This window comes from Lepidochelys kempii, chromosome 9 (genome assembly GCF_965140285.1).
Source record: "Lepidochelys kempii isolate rLepKem1 chromosome 9, rLepKem1.hap1, whole genome shotgun sequence".
In the NCBI taxonomy this organism is placed as follows: domain Eukaryota; kingdom Metazoa; phylum Chordata; order Testudines; family Cheloniidae; genus Lepidochelys; species Lepidochelys kempii.
In genome coordinates, this window is record NC_136388.1 from 7,945,635 (window position 1) to 7,962,474 (window position 16,840).

The following is a 16,840-nucleotide window of genomic DNA, read 5'->3' on the forward strand; positions in this document are numbered from 1 at the left end:
AATCCGCCTCCATGTCACTGGGGGATGGAGCCTGAATCATCCGCCCACTCACCCTGCCTCCCCCAGACCCATCCTCCTTCCCGCAGGTCCCTTTGTTGGAAAATGCCCCACAGAGGAGTGGGGCAGTGTGAGGAACGCTGCCCAGGGGCCAGGCCCTGTGTGCTGTTTGCGTGTGGCGTGCTGCTCTGCCCACGGCTGCTGCGCGCCGAGTGCCATGGGTCGGGCTGAGGCAATGTGTGCAGTTTGTGCGTGGCAGATTGCTGCAGAAGGCAATGCAATGTGCTGTCGTATATACGGCCCATGGAAGGCCACATGCAGTCAGGGGAGGGGCATCTTTATTGAGGCCCAGGGTATCTTCAGTCCTCTCACACCTGGGGCTGTGCTGCCATGTACTGACCACATACCACGTAGGTCGCTCTTCGGGGATGATATGAAGGGATGATGGGCTGTGAAGAATACAGATCCTGTCTGGAGCAGTTTCCCAGCCCTGTTGACTGCTGGGCTCGGTAATCTCTGTGGGTCGCAGAGCCATTGCAGTCTGCTCTGTGGCATGTGGCCTGTGCCACGCTCGATTGGGCAGGGTTAGGGCTGCCCACTAATAGCTAGGAGTTCTCATTGGATGGGAGAGGATATCGTTTCTCAGCATGCACCAGAGCTACCCAAACCTAGTGGGTCTGTTAAACCCTTGTAGTGTGAGGCCAGCCTGCCTTGTGCACAGCAAACCAGGGGTAGTTCTCCTGGGATCAGCCTTGGCCTGGCAGCCTGCTGGGCTCCACAGGGCTGCCATGGCTGCCATTAGGTAGAAGGGTCCTTAGAGAGCCAAGAGTGAAAAACCCCTTTCAGTCTCATCCGGTGCTTTGGGAACCCTGGGGTATGACCCCCCCAGCTGAGGCTTCTTCCCCAGGAGGTATGTGGCCCTGTTCTTCTCCATGGCTTCCTCCAGGGTTGTCCTGTGCAACCTATTGAGAACAGATGTGGCATTACGCACAGCTATCATGGGAGGCTGCCCAGCTCAGGTGTGACTGACCTGGGGTAGAGTGAGGTGTAGCAGGGAGGAGGACCTTAGCTCAGGATTGGGAGGCATCAGCAGATCTATAGAGTGGAGAGCCTAGGACTAGAATAGCATGGAGAGCTGTGCAGACAGGATTGACAGGCGTCGACAGAACTGGGCTGGGGCCGGGGAGGGAGGGAGATGGTCTTGTTCAGTTTCTGACGAGCTCATTGCTATCAAGCTTTCCTCTGGGGATTCTAAATATGTATTTCATTGCACGCTGGAATCCTGGTGGTAAATACATGATAAATAATGCAATGTGCATGCTAGGAGCAGGTTATGGAGGAAAGTTAGAGGGGTAGATTGGGAGGAGCTTGTCCATGTACTATGGGGAAGAAATCTGCTCCCAGCACCAGTGTGAATCCTGAAAGGCCTGTTCCCTTCCAGGAGCAACTGTGTTCCTTCTGTTTCTCTGTGGGGACATGGGGAGCAGATCCCTGGTGGGACAAGCCATTTGAAATTGTGGGGTCTCCCCTATCACCACTCCCTGCCCCCCAAAGCCAGCACACTTTGTGGGGCTATTCAGTCCCTTCCTGGCTGTTGGTCACTTTGTCCCTGCCGTGGGTAGCACTGCCCCCTTTCTTGCACTTGGGGCTCTGTGCTGCTAAGGAAGCTGCAGACAGTACTGGAAACTGGCTCTGCCTGGAGCTCTCTCTAGGAACTGGATGGAGTCCAGGCTGCCTATGTCAGTCTGAGTGGATGTTAGTGCTGCCAGGCAAGGAGGGAGTGTTGGGGGAGCCTTCCAGCAAGTGAGACGGACTGGCTTGGGTGGTGAAAGAGACTGGTGTCTCCTCAGCAATGTGCCAGCATTTGACACTTGCTCTATGGAGCAGAGCCACGCTGATAGCGTCAGTGGAAGACTTCACAGACTACAGGAAGGAACATTAGACTGGCAGAGTTTTAATCCTGGATTTGCTGCTGCCTTGCTGTGACCTTGGGCTGGCTACACCTTAGAGGAGGAAGGATTAATCTGCTCTAAATTGATAAGTGTTCTTGCTCTCCTGGTCTGTGGATGTATCTTTCCTTGTACCCAAGGGATATTGCCTTCTGGGCAGTTGTGGGATTGAGATGCTGCATCTCTTCTCTTCCTCCCACCCCACCCCACCCTCGTCCCAGTCCCTTAGGAACCACTGTTTCTCTGCCTTGGGAAGAGTTCATAACAATTGTGTGTTGACAGCCAGTGGTGATCTTGAAATCCATTTGGTTTCATTTGGTGACTCCCTTAATGGGAGCGTGTGGCACTGAATGGAGCAGCTCATATTGCTGCCAGGGTGGGGCAAAGCCTGTTCCCCGGATTTTGGCACATAGCATTGTCCATTTGCCTTTGATGCTTTAAGCGTGTAAATGCAGTTTGCTGCCCTAATTTCAGCAGCTATCTGAGCACCTATGCTCCCATGTCCCAGCGTGCTCTGCCTTGATCTAAGTGGCCAGGTTGCATTGCATGCTGGGCTGATGGGTCACAGTCCAGGGAAGACAGCTGCATCCAGTTTTATTTTCTGTAAGTTAGGGGGAAGCCCTTAGATATCTAGGATTGGGCTTATGTGGCCCTTGTTTTGTGCCTTCCTGCTTCGCTGTAATAGTTTACTTCCAGAGTGGAGTGATTTAAATCACCAATCTGAGCCATGATGTAAATAACCAAGCTGGAAACCCTGACTCACATTTAATCCTGTTTTGCATTTGCACTTTTTAGTTCTTTTACTAAAGAAAGGTTCTTTCTCATTGGTTGGTAGCTATTAAAACATGTTGCTTTGCAATGAAATATACCCTTTTAACTAAATTATATAGATGTATAATATCTACGCACACGTGCCCACATGCATTTATTTAAGCAATTATATAACTTAATATTCAGAATCTAAATTTTTATATTTTTTCTGATGTTAGAAAATGGTAAATGATACATTTCTTATTTACTAGATTAACTTTTTGTATGTGATTTTGTGTCAAGCTACATTTGGATGGAGATTGGAATGCAATTAAAAATGCTCAAAACCAGCATTTTAAAATTGTTTTTATTAGCTGAATAAAATCACCTTAAATGTGCTGGATATATAAAGAAAAAAAGTAAGGTTGTCAAAACGTGTTTTGCATTTAAAACTGATTTGTTAAATGAAGGCAATATTAACTGTAGTTAACAAAGTGGCAGATGGTTTCTGGTCACTGTAAGCCACACTTTCAAAGGTGTTTGCAGATAGGTGCTGTTTTATTTAATCTAAATTAATATATGGGCCAGAGGTGTTGTCATAACCAGTCACTGTCCAACAATAAACAGTGTTAACCAAGGTCTGGGGTTTGATATACAGAGACCTCAGCCTCAGAGACGATGGCGAACACACCAGTACAGCTTCTTTTAACCTTTTATTAAAGAAATGGAAAAGAAGGGAAAGCAGTTAAAGCATCTGAAATGTAAAGTATTAAGTAAGGCTTTCATTGTAATAACATTTCCTGCTCCCTTTCCCTTCAGTGGGATTTTGAAATCAATGAGAGTTGAATCACTGGGAATTAGGCACCTACCCTGCTTAGGTGCTTTTGAAAATCCACCTAGGTACCCCTCTGCATATTTAGGTCACAAATTACCTTTGTAACTCTGCCCTCGTGTCCCTCAGGATTTTAGTCATAGAGTGGAAGAGGAAAACAAGCTTTCCTGCTTTTTCAACTCCTAATCAGTTTGTCAACTTTGATGAAGCAAATATGCCCCACACCCGCTAGCTAAACTGAAATGAACAATAATGGCATTTCTGCACAACAGAAGTGGGAAGTACTTACATTTGGAAAAATGAAGATAGCCGCATCGGCTCCATTGCAAATACTGTAAATGATACAGATACTTAATGCATGGCATGTACATGGCGTGTACATTGTGACGTCTTTAAAAAGCTTGATTGGACCTCAGAAGATAAAGATGTTTTCCTCTGAGTCTGTATCTAATTCAAAACCCAGCACCCTTTACCTCTTTAGAAATTGAGGAGGGCTTCTTGCAGCATATTATATTTTAATGATTTCCATTGATCCTGGTGGTGTTAGGCCTTCACATAGCTGATCATAATTTCAAATTTAATTTTAAAAAGGTTTTTTTTTAAGTGCATTTAATTTAAATGTTAAAAAAATCCAATTTTCATATGATTTTACGTAGCGATTTTTATGCGCCCTGGTTACTTCCCTCCATTGGTTTCTCTCCAGGCATCCCCCTACTTGGCTTCTCTGGGCTCGGTTGAGATAGCTGAGCAGCGTAGGGTACTGAGCAGCTGGAGTCCATACTGCCGCCAGTGCTTTCCTCACCCCATCAACCCTGCGACTGGCCATTTCTCTGAACTTGCAGTGGGGCCTTCTGCTGCCAGCGCCAAGGGGATCAGAAACGACACTGCAGCCCAGCGTGGGTGCCTCTGTGAACAGCAGGAGTTCCTTGTCCCTTCTCATCTCCTCCTGCCCCATGACCAAACTGATGTCTGATCTGATGGCTCAACCCAGAGGTTGCCTTCTGTGACCCTTAGCCATAGGATTTGAGCCTTATTGCTAACCTGTCCCATCTCTTTTGTCTACAGGGTCGTGAAGGAAGAAATCTCGGATGATAATGCCAAGCTTCCCTGTTTCAATGGCCGGGTGGTATCCTGGGTAAGCAGGCCTCTTGGCCGGATGTCTGTCTGTCTCTACATCAGACTACGCAACCAGCTGTGAAAATCACCATTCCCATGGTACATTGCCAGGTAGAGCAGTGGGACAGCTGTGCTTTGTACTGAAGAGGGACTAACTGTAGTAGGAGCTGAAGCCATGCTGAGCTCCTGAGTGTCTGGGCTGAGGGTACCACTTCCCATCCTAGTCCTGAACCCTAGAGCAAGTCTGTCCTGGGTCCCCCACACCCGCTAGGAAACAGTCCTGGAGATATAATAGTTAAGAACGTGTATCAAGACTTTTTGTAACTGCTTCCTAGTGTAGCTGCTGCTTGGAGTGCTGCTCTTGGCCTGCCTAGGGTAACCAGTGTGCCCTGACAGCGTGGTCAGCTTTCCAAGTTCAGATGACTGTAGCAAAGGGTTTTAAGTGCTGGAGAAGAAGACTGGATTTGACTGTTGTGAAGCCTGAAGGTACTGTCTGGGCAGCCACAGGCAAGCTTCTCCCTCCATCCCACACCAGGCACATGCTCTCCCCCTTGCCCTGGAGGGGACCCCATTTTGGGACACGAAGGCAGTTCAGTCTCCATGGCCCACTGAGCCCTTGCCCTCTCTGCTGAGGCTACAGATGATGCTAGTTGGGATGTGGGCATCTGCCTACTAGGAACTAAACTGAAATCCAACAGCTCATTTCCCAGGGGCCACTGAACGGTCCCCAAATGGAAGCCACCATCAGGCACTGGCGACCTAGGCCGGATGAGAGCCGATGCCTCCCAGTGCAGATAAATTACACACAGTCCCTGCCTCAAGGAGCTTACCATCTACTGTCAGACAAGGGGTAACAAAACGGCAGTGGTGATGGTAGGACAGTTGGGGAAGAAGGATGGGGAGCAGTAAGGTTTGGGAAATATGAGACCAGCCGGCTGGGTGTCCAGGGCATGCTACACGCATTATCCCTGCTATGAGTGTGTCTGAAAAAGGCACCCATGTCACTGGGGTTGAATCCTTTGTTTGTGAGTGCAGGGAATGGGGGCCTCTCTGCCGGCTCAGACACAAACAGTTGGCCTTTTTTTAGTTGTTGCCGAACAGTTTGCAATTCTCCCTCTAGTGGCTTGCTGGGCGCCTGCACTGCGCAGAGCGTGTCCAATTCCCATCCCTCTCCAGTATTTATTGCAGCTGCATCTATCTGCTCTGCTCTTCCCCTTCCCAGTTGCCTTTGTTCTTATGTGCTCGGTCAGTGGAGCCCGCAGGCTACGAGCCCTCTGCTCCCCAACTCCGTTTCTTTGCCATACTTCTAAATGCGGTTTGTATGCATGCACAGCAGCTGGCTTCCCCTCTTGCATCCTGATGGATTCAGGGCCTGTGGCTGAGCAGAGTCATGTCATATGGGTATAACACAGTTTGGTCCGATCTACCTATACAGAACCAGTCTGTGTTCTTGGTACCCCAGGCAGGTTAGCAACTGATACTGCTATAGATGGGGCCTGAGTTAATTGGACTCCGTGTGGGGCTGTCAGACATCTGGAGTTAGCAGTGGCTTTCAGCCCTTGTGCGTCCTGGGCAGTAGCACTTGGCTCCCTCTGGGCGCAGCTGACATTCCGACTTCCTCCTTCCCCCCCAAGATTCCCCATCGGTTGGTGGCTTTGGAAGCTGTGTGGTCTGTTCTGCTGCTGCCAGACAGGCTGGAGTGAGGCTATTTCAGGAATCTAGTGCTAATTTTAGCAGGGGGGATTGAGTCTGAAGCCTTCACAGCAGCTAAAGAGGCAGGGAAACTGCATGAGTGTTACTAAGCAGTGACAGACCCTTGCCCAACAGGGGAGGGGGAGTTCCAGCCTGGTGCTGTTAGATTACTGCCTGGATCCAGCCCCCTGTCTATCTGTAGTTATTTCTCTGTCCCCATTCCCACAGTGTCTAAATGGAGAGGGCCATGGGTGCACTTTTCAGAACCTGTCCTCTGACGCTTCTCTTGTGCTGGCAATTTAATCCTGAGCTCACCACACAACATAATCAATCCCGCTTTCCTGGGCCTCCCAGCCTCTCACCCCACCTTCTTTTGCAACAAGGTTTCTGCTTGCCTGGGGGCTCATTGGAGCCAGGACTTTGTTCACTTCTCTGAATATCTGCAGTGCCCTCTGCTGACAGAAAGCAGAGCTGCAGTTGGATTTTCCCAGCTGCATCAGGGAAGAGAGGTTATGATGCTATTGGAGACAGCAAAGTCCAGTTAGTGGCCAGCCAAGTCCCTCCTCTTCCACCCCTGGTGATCTTTCCAGCACTGCAGTGGACTATTCCCTGTTTGTCCTATGATCAGGCCCTGTCCCCTCCCATGGCTAGTGATAGGTAGAAGAACTGGGGCCCAGGTGGTCCAAGCAAGTAAGATCAGGGGCTGCCCTTGCTAGGCCTAGTACCTCTCGCCTCCAGCTCTCTTGTCGTTCTTGCTCAACCTGTCTCCAGACTCGCACCAGCTCCTGTTCTAAGACCGGTTTCAGAGTAACAGCCGCGTTAGTCTGTATTCGCAAAAAGAAAAGGAGTACTTGTGGCACCTTAGAGACTAACCAATTTATTTGAGCATGAGCTTTCGTGAGCTACAGCTCACTTCATCGGATGCATACTGTGGAAACTGCAGAAGACATTATATACACAGAGACCATGAAACAATGCCTCCTCCCACCCCACTCTCCTGCTGGTAATAGCTTATCTAAAGTGATCATCAAGTTGGGCCATTTCCAGCACAAATCCAGGTTTTCTCACCCCCCGCCCCCCCCCCAACTCACTCTCCTGCTGGTAATAGCCCATCCAAAGTGACCACTCTCTTTAAAATGTGTATGATAATCAAGGTGGGCCATTTCCAGCACAAATCCAGGTTTTCTCACCCCCCCCCCAAAAAAAACCAAAAAAAAAACCACACACACAAACTCACTGTCCTGCTGGTAATAGCTTATCCAAAGTGACCACTCTCCTCACAATGTGTATGATAATCAAGGTGAGCCATTTCCAGCACAAATACGGGTTTTCTCACCCCTCCACCCCCTTTTTTCAAAAAAACACACACACAAAAACTCACTCTCCTGCTGGTAATAGCTTATCCAAAGCGACCATTCTCCCTACAATGTGCATGATAATCAAGGTGGGCCATTTCCAGCACAAATCCAGGTTTTTTCACACCCCCCTCCACACACACACACAAACTTACTCTCCTGCTGGCAATAGCTCATCCAAACTGACCACTCTCCTTACAATGTGCATGATAATCAAGGTGGGCCATTTCCAGCATAAATCCAAGTTTAACCAGAACGTCCGGGGTAGGGGGGGACGGGACCAGCACTGCACTGGGCCAAGACCAAGGGACAGTGTCCGAATCCCCTCCTTGGGCCTGGAAAGAACTCGCTGCCGATCTCCTTGCTCTCCAGTGCAGGGAACATGCCATGTAGGAAACATATTTGGGTCAGCCAAGCCCAGCAATGAAAGGGGAAACAATGGAAAGGTATTTATTTATTGTTTGTATTACTGTAGTGCCTAGGATCCTTGGTCATGGACCAGGGTGCTAGGTGCTGTACAAACACAGAACAGACAGTCCCTCCCCTGAAGATCGTGCAGTCTAAACAGAGCAGACAGAGGAAGGGGTAGAACACACAATCAGAGTGAACAGTATGATGGCAGCAAACGGCATGTTAGTTCTATGATTTGATTTTTCTTTTCTTGGTTGGTTTAGTTTGGGGGGATCAGTTAAAGGGAAGAGAGAGGGGACGTTGAAGGGATGGAGAAGGAGAGAGACAGAGAAGGGGACAAGAGGGTAGGAGGAGTGATGCTGAGGTGAAGACTGAGGAAGGGGGAAGGTTGGAGGAAATAGCCAGTCAGCACAGGGCAGAGAAAGTCCAGTGAAAACTGTAGACAGTTCTCCAAGGAACCAATGGTCCCTGCTTTGGCTGCTTGTGCGGTCCCTGCTTTGGCTGCTTGTGTCCCTCCCGTCTGGCTCCTCTTTGTAGCTTTATCCCTAGCGCACGTGGCCTTGGTTTCTCTGTCTCAAAGGCTATTGATCAGCCCTCATAGGAAAGTGACTTCTGATCACCACTGTCCTAGGCTGCATTTGATTGGGTGACCTAGGTCCCCACCTCTCCTACAGACAAAGTTTGGGAATCATGCTTAAATGTAGTGCCAGCTAAACCACTTTCAAACACAGCTTGGCAGCAGTGTGGAGGGATATATCCAGTTAGAAACTGCCTCAGCTGGAGCCATCTTCAAACAGCTCCATAAAGTGTCTGGAGCATTCTGTCCTTTTCCCAACCCTCCTGAGTCAGCCAGTTCTCCCTGCCTGGGGATAAGCTGGCATTGGTGCCATGGTGGTGATAGGCACTGTACCCCATTCTTTGAGCCCGGGCTCAGGCGGTGGGTGGTTGTTTAAAACAGTACCCAGAGGTCCCAGTTCAGATTAGGGCCTCACGGTGCTTGGTGCTGTCCCAAACCATATACAGTCTAGGTTACTTCATGACCAGAATAACACAGTGTTTTGCAGCGCACAAAACCCTGATGCTTAGTTTCTGCTCTGAGCAAGGCACTGAGCCCCTCACAAGGCAGCATACAGGCCGTGCTCACGCCCTCTGGTGTGACTGAGGTTGTGGGTTTGCAGAGAACTTGGAACGGTCAGGATGGAAAGCACATTGGGGTCTGCCCCAGGGTTGGGCACAGCCCAGACCGCCTCCTCCACCAGCTCCTAGGGGCTGGAGATATGGAAGCCCCAGTTGGTCCTAGGGCCAGTGCGGTTGTAAATGTACCTCATGCTGAGGCTCCCACTCTGTTCCTGAGCCGCTTCGTTCCCTTTCTCTCCTCTCTTCAGCTGGTGTCTGCAGAGGGGTCGCACTCAGATGGGGGGTCTGTCTGTGCCGATAACCAGCCGGAGCTGCCGCCCTCAATGGAGCGTACTGGGGGCATTGGGGACTCCAGGCCTCCCTCCTTCCAGTAAGTCACGTGGAGACTCATCTCAGTGGGCTTCCCGAGGACAGGCTGTCAAGTGAGCTCTGAGCTGGGAGTGGCCACGTGATCCCATTGGTCACAAACCAAGATGGGGAGAGTGATGGAAGGGCAGGGGCTAACCAGCATGGTAGGGATGCAAGCTGGCAAAAGTGGGGCTGGGAATGGAGTGCTAGGACAGGGTTCCTTGGGTGGTGAGCTGGGAATGGAGTAACGAGCACTGGGACTGGAGTTCTTTGATTGTTTGACAAGCAGGGCATGCTGCAAGCAGCAAGAGGACCCACACCACCTGCTGCTGTTGCTTTGGTCTCCCGTTGCGCATCACACATGACAGGTTTCCATCTCCCTTTTCTTTTAAAAATGGTACCAGCATATTTCACTGAGGGCTTGGCAGGGAGTGGCGAAACTGCTCCCTGAACCGCTTTGCCTCCCAGCTCCATCCCAGTGTGGGTCTCAGATTGCACCCCCACTCCCCAGTCCTGTGCTGGGGCTGTGTGCACCCCAAGCCCCACATGTCCCAATCCCGCACTAGAAAGAGGGGGGTGGAAGCTGTCATCCAGTGGCTCCAGTATGCCCCTCAAAAGTGAGGGGTAACAGGAAATACGACTTGAGAAGTGCAACGTAACTGGCGTATGTCAGAGCAGGGAATGCCAGGAGGAGAGGGGGGGTCCCTTCATGTCTTTGGGGAACCACTGAGTTCTCTGTTGGACGTGTCACCCCTCTGCAGCCCCAACACCGGGGGGAGTCGGGAGAACCTGGATAACGAGACGGAGACCGATTCAGTGGTTTCATCGCAGCGGGAGAGACCTCGCCGGAAAGACGGGCCTGAGCATGGTAAGCCCCGATGACCTGACTGGAGCCTCTGAGGGGCATAGCTGGGGCGCAGGGAGGGTGCTGCTCTAGGCACGAAGAGCTGTGTCCACAGTGCCCTGCGGAGCTTGTGCGCTGACTCCTGCTGGGCAATCAGGCAGCAGTGCGGGTAAATCCCCCAGCATGAGCAGGAGGATCCCAAGGGTGCGATAGCCTCGTACCACTACCTCGTAGCTGGCTCCCGGATCCTAGTGTACCCATGTGTCACCTCAAAGTGTTGGACATGAGTCTCTGGGGGGCAGGAGGGGCAGAACACCCATTGCCTCTAGATACCAAGGGGGCCGGGACTGTGTCCCACTGGGCAAGGCACCTCTCCGCTGTTTCCCAGCACCTACAGGCAGGACGTGTGTCTACAGGGGACAGCGCTGCAGAAGGTCCAGGGCCCAAAGGCATCCGGGTTGGGCTCTAACCCCTCCCAGTGAAAGGCTGAGATGGAGGAGAGAATGGTTCCCAGCCTGGGCTGGCATGGCACTGCACTCTCACTGCCCGCGATCTGGCACTTCTCACCCAGAGGGACCATCTCCAAGTAACCTTCCCTACTCTGTAGGGATCGTTGTGGCTTCTACCCTTGCTCCCAGTGGCTCACCTTCCCCTTCTCCATTATCTAAAGAAGCAGGGAAGTTGTAACCCTGAAGGGGAATGGTCAAAGTGTGGAGGGCAGCACAGTGCCCCCTCATGCCAAGATGGGATGTTTGATGGGCAGATTCCTCCTCTCGGAATTCCTTTTGAGCCCCAAGATTCCCCCCTGTGAAGTGCTGAGCCCATTGGGTGCTCCTGCAGGAGGCCGGGACGCGGCTCTGCTGCAGCGGGATCTCCCAGCAGTGCTGACCCCACTCTCTCCCCAGCACCCAGAGTGAATGGGACGGCAAAAGGAGACCGGCGCCGAGACCTAGGTGGGTACGAGAGCTCTTCCACTCTCATGAGCAGCGAATTGGAGACCACCAGCTTCTTCGACTCAGATGAGGATGACTCCACTAGCAGGTAGGAGAGCGTGAGGCCTGGGAGAACAGGGGCACCTCTTTCACTCTTAGTGCCAAGGAGATGCCAAATCAGGACACCTCAGCCCCATCCTTCAGGGCTCTTCCCTCAGCTAGTGGCCTCAATCCCGACCAGCAGCCCCCTCTGCTATTACAGTCTTCTGCTCCCCTCACTGCTTTGTTGCTGCCCCCAATCCTGGCCCGCAGCGTTCTCTCACCCTGCTCCTCCTTTGTGGCCGTCTTGCTGGCAGACCTGTCTTCTCTTGCCCCCTGCGGGCAGTGGAGCTGACTGTCTCCTTTGCCGGCAGGTTTAGCAGCTCGACAGAGCAGAGCAGCGCCTCCCGCCTGATGAGAAGGCACAAGCGACGCCGGCGGAAACAGAAGGCCCCACGCATAGAGCGGGTACATCTCTTGGGAGGGCAATTGCAAAGCTGGGGCTGGACTTTCTGGTGCCTGTGGCATACCCCTCCCCACTCCCATGTGGGGGCTAGGCTTCACCCTGGCCCCCAGGAACTCAGCTGGTGGAATCTCCAGTCCCTACAAACTGCGCCCAGGTGCTGAGAATCTGCTGGTGAAAGTACCACAAACCCTTCTGGGTCAGTGCTGCTGTTAGGACCAAAGGCCTTTCTTGTCCCAGTCACAGTGGGAATGTGTGGGGTGCAGCCACCAGTCCCGTTTGTGGAGCTTCCTGCATTGATCGGGGTGGGGTCAGAGGTGGGAGCATGGGGACAGCACTACGGGGAATAGAAGGGGCAGTGGGGAGCATAGAAACAGTATACGGAGGGCAGTGGAGAGCAGCGAGAACTGGCAGGGGCTGTGCTTGGACCAGGGAGCAGGGGGACATCTCATTGCGCCTCATTGTGTTGCAGTCATCGTCCTTCAGCAGCATCACGGACTCAACTATGTCTCTGAACATCATCACAGTCACTCTAAACATGGGTGAGTGAGAGACTCTGTCTTTCTGTTTGGGCCCGAGGTCCTCCCGAGCTCCAGGAGTGAGATCAGGAGGTGCAGTGGGGAAGCAGGGAGATGGAGGAGTGGGGAGGTAATGAAGGGAGAGGGTCCCTTGGGGAAACTGACTGGTCCTGAAGCATTAATCCCCTTAAAGATTTCCAGTTTGCAAGAATGTGGTTGGGATCAGGGTGGTGGGGGGAGTGGTTTTTGGTCCTGGGATTTGGTCCAGGATGAGTGTCAGCCTCTTCTCTACCCAACCTGAGCTCAGCTCCGTCTGTGTCCCATGTGCGAGGTTACCCCACTGTTGCTTCCCAGCTGCTTCCTGTCTGGGAGCCTCAGAGGCCAAGATGCACATGGGGAGGGCAAGGGGAGAACAAAAAACTCTCTGTGGAGCCCAAAATGTGTCTGTGTCAAGGTGGGCAGTGTCTTTCCAGTGCTTGGCACACAGGGCCAGGTGCAGGAGGATGCAAGGCAGGAGCACGGCAGGGTAGCGGTTAACTCTGCTGTCATCCCCATGCTCCAGTTCTCAGGGGGAAGGAAGTGGGGAGCAGGCAGAGCATTGGGAGGCTGAGGAGATCAAGGCTGAGCTGGGTAGAGTTGGGAAGGGAGGAAGGAGCCAGGAAGCCACTTGATGGGGTGGGGGAGGGTGGTTGTGTGGCTGGGACTACTGGAGGGGGATTGCCCAGGTGTGGGGCTCTAGGGCCAGTGCAGTGAGGCTTTGCTGTCCCATCCTGCTCTCACTGTGCTCGTTCTCCACCCATCCCTGCAGAGAAGTACAACTTCTTGGGCATCTCCATCGTGGGACAGAGCAACGAGCGCGGGGACGGTGGCATCTATATCGGCTCCATCATGAAGGGGGGTGCAGTAGCAGCCGATGGCAGGATCGAGCCGGGAGACATGCTCTTGCAGGTACTGCACGCCTCGCAGCCAGGGCTGGGGCGGTGAGGGGCGAGGGGCAGACTGGAGCCCCTGCTCACCAACTGATGGGCCAAGTCACAGAAGCTCCTCTCAGAAGGAGCCCAGCCTACAGCCGTTTCTCTGGAATTCAGCCTCTCTTTGTCTTGTTTGCAGGTGAACGATATCAATTTTGAGAACATGAGCAACGATGATGCTGTGCGCGTGCTGAGGGAGATCGTGCACAAGCCGGGGTAGGTGCTTTCCCCCACGTCACCCACCAACTCTCCCGTTTGGGGCAGGTTGCCCCCAAACCTGCATCTCCTGCTAGGCTATAGTCCCCTTTGCTCTGGCTCATCAGGCACTGGTGATGCAGCCAGCCCTTGTGTCTAAGAGCAGCAACCCCTGCTGTTCTCAGCAGCCAGACCCCCACCCCTCTTATGCTGGGTCTGGGGAGGCGGCCCAAGGCCCTCAAACGCTCTCTCCTTATTAATATCGCTCTGATTCCTGGGTGTCATATGAATGACCTTGAAAGAGCCCAAAGCAAGAATTGGAGCTGGGAATGTCTCCATGGTCAGGTCATGAACCAAGTGTCCCAGCACTGGTCCCCTGCCCCGAGCCCCTCCTTTCTACCTAGGCTGGGTTTGCTGAATGCCCCTGCAGTTCCCACTGGCCTCCTTGTTACCGGCTGTGCCACCTGGGTGGGGGTGATCCCCAGCTGAGGGATCTGTGCTGGCAGTGTGCCAGCAGGCCTGGACCTAAACTGCCTCCAAGAGAGCAGGTCGTAGCCACTGAGGGCCAGCACCTTGATGAGAGCAGCCTGGTTGTGTTGCATGCTGGCCTGTCCGCAGGTTGCAAAAACGGTTGTGTTTCTGCTGCAGGCCAATCACCCTGACTGTGGCCAAGTGCTGGGACCCCAGCCCCAGGGGCTGCTTCTCGCTACCCCGGAGTAAGTGGATTGCTGACTCGCCCTTAACGCTGGTGCCCAGCCCCTGTGAGAGCCTCGTTGCCAGCACCTGCTTGTTTGCTTTAGTTCCTGTCTGTTTGCTGTGAAACTGAGTGTGGAGTCATTGAGGGTTGCACCCCCTCTCCCTCTGCTGTGGCCTCAGGTGCCCGGTGCAGTGCAGACCTTTGAGGACTGCAGTCTCCCTCTCCTTGTGTCACACAGCTAGGAGAGCTGAAGTCCCCCAGTGCCCACCCTCCTCCCCCACATCATGCCTGGGACATACCCACCTAACCAGGGTGGGGAGGTCACCTGCTTGGAGCTCCAGAGGAAGGAGAAACACCCCCAAGATTGCAGCCACTGAGCCATAGGGGGACTCTCTCCCTCTGTGCCCCTCTTGCTGACCCTCCCTCTCTTCTTTCTCTCCCAGTTGCTCCCCAGCGGATCTGGGCTGGGCCAGACTCTCCATGCTCCGATCCGGGTGAGTCCCGGCTGATGCTGGGGAAGGAAGGGGCTGCCCTGGGCGCCCCCTAGAGGTGGGTTTCATGAGGGAATGATTCTCAGACAGCATCTGACCCTCTCTGCGTTCACTCTAGGTGAGCCCATCCGACCAATCGACCCGGCAGCCTGGGTTTCCCACACGGCAGCGATGACTGGCACCTACCCGGCGTACGGTATGAGCCCATCCATGAGCACAATCACTTCCACCAGCTCTTCCATCACCAGCTCCATCCCAGAGACCGAACGTAAGTCCCTGTGCCTGTGTGCTCCCCCCATTGCACGGCTTCCAGTCACCTGTGCTGTGCCTGCCGGCACCCAAGCCTGATGGGAGCAATACATCTGCATGGGCAGAAACCAGAGGTCTGGGGTGGGGCTAGGGAAGGGGGATCCAGGGACCATGGGGAACTCCCTACCAGCAGGAGTGGGGACTGGAGGAACAGGCTCTCCCTCCAGGCAAAGACTAAGAGAGCCTGGCTGGGGTGGGAAGAATTCTGCAGGCAGGCACCTGGGGTGGTGCTGGGGAAGGCTAAGAAAAGTCCTTTTGTCCAAAAGCCCAAGACAAGTACAAGCTTTGGGTAGGCAAATTCACATCATTTTTCCTGCTCTCCAGACAAGGACAACAGGAGAGGCTGAGTGACATAGAAACACAGGGTTGGAAGGAACTTTGAGGGGTCATTCCCCCCACACTGAGGCAGGACCAAGTAAACCTAGACCGTCCCTGACGGGTGGTTGTCCAGCCTAGTCTTAAAAATCTCCAATGACAGGGATTCCAAAACCTCCCTTGGCAGCTTGTTCTAGTGCGTAACTGTTCAGATAGTTAGAAAGGCGATGGGAGGAGGCAGGAGGAAACTATGCTAGTGGGAAGGGAGGTGATGTCAGTCACGCAAGGAATGCCTAGGGGAAAGTGAGCGGGGCCAGGAAGAAATGCCCTGCTGGGCGTCCCTGAGGCTGCACCTCTGCTTGAATTAGTGCACTGATCAGAGGCCTGTGGTGGCTGGGAGGGAGAGAGCTTGGGCTGGGCCTTTCAGCTATGGGCAGGTAATTCAAAGGTAGCTGTAACAGGGAGGTCTGCCCTGTAAGGGCTGGGGGCCTGGAACCAGCCAACCCTGTTCTGAGGTGGAGCCCCATTAGGCCTTATCCTGTTCTGGGTAGTTTGAAACGGGTAAGGTGATTGCCTGATGGGCACCTGATTCCTATAAAGGCTGAAAGAGCTGAATTGAGAGAGGGGAGCTATAGGAAGCAGGCTGGCTCCTGTGGTAGGCCCTGGAGCAGATGCTCAGGCAGATGGCCTCCAGGAGGGCTAGAGGAGAGCTGCCAGGAGCAGAGGCCCTGGCAAGGAAACCGCTCAGTTAGGGGAATTGTTTAGTTGTATTTTGGGGGGTGGCTGAAGATTGTTGGTGCCAGTGGTAAACGGTGCTGTGAGGACAGAGCCGGGGCATGGCACTGGTTCTTTCCTGAGCTAGTGAGACTGGCCTTTCTGGCAAAGCTGGAAGGTACCAGTTTAATTTCCCAGCTGAACCAGCACCTGGCACAAAGCAGCTTTTAGAGCCTTGCAAACTTAGCAGCAGGTGCTGCTGGCTGGAGGCAGTTTTTAGTTGGGTTTTGCAAGGAAAGAAAGCCGAGAAGACCCACAGGTGCTGCAGTGTGTTGGCCAGTTGCTCGGTGTTATGGGGTGTGCCTGCGATGTACTGTTCCCTGGCCCATCCCCTTGTGTGTGACACCTCCATGTGGCTCCGTGGCCTCTTCCGTCCCCTCTCATCTCTGCCTTCCTTCCCTTCGTCTGCCTCGCAGGCCTCGATGACTTTCACCTGTCCATCCACAGCGACATGGCCACCATCGTCAAAGCCATGGCCTCCCCTGAGTCAGGTCTGGAGGTGCGCGACCGCATGTGGCTGAAGATCACTATCCCCAATGCCTTCATTGGTAAGAGGCAGCCACTTCCTCCTCTGGGACTCGGGGAGGGGTAGACGCATGGGTAGACAGGCGCCTTCCCTGTGTGAGGGGATCCTGTTTGGGGACCTATGCCAAGGGAACATCCTTCACCATTATGTCCTATTGGCTCGTCCTGTTGGTTGTGCTA

The 16,840-nt window shown here is 53.2% G+C and overlaps 1 protein-coding gene across 4 annotated transcripts in view; it reads left to right on the forward strand.

The window, feature by feature from the left end:
• DVL3 (dishevelled segment polarity protein 3) overlaps positions 1-16,840 on the forward strand; it is a 45,519-nt gene that overhangs the window by 23,779 nt on the left and 4,900 nt on the right. For 2 of the 4 annotated variants that reach the window (XM_073359179.1, XM_073359180.2), the window contains exons 2-13: positions 4,594-4,663; positions 9,488-9,609; positions 10,349-10,455; positions 11,337-11,472; positions 11,777-11,870; positions 12,338-12,407; positions 13,192-13,331; positions 13,494-13,570; positions 14,198-14,265; positions 14,690-14,740; positions 14,856-15,005; positions 16,552-16,683. In XM_073359179.1, the coding sequence (XP_073215280.1) occupies positions 4,594-4,663; positions 9,488-9,609; positions 10,349-10,455; positions 11,337-11,472; positions 11,777-11,870; positions 12,338-12,407; positions 13,192-13,331; positions 13,494-13,570; positions 14,198-14,265; positions 14,690-14,740; positions 14,856-15,005; positions 16,552-16,683 (1,217 nt within the window). The remainder of the gene's footprint in view (positions 1-4,593; positions 4,664-9,487; positions 9,610-10,348; positions 10,456-11,336; positions 11,473-11,776; positions 11,871-12,337; positions 12,408-13,191; positions 13,332-13,493; positions 13,571-14,197; positions 14,266-14,689; positions 14,741-14,855; positions 15,006-16,551; positions 16,684-16,840) is intronic. The other 2 variants (XM_073359182.1, XM_073359183.2) reach the window with 1 other exon arrangement.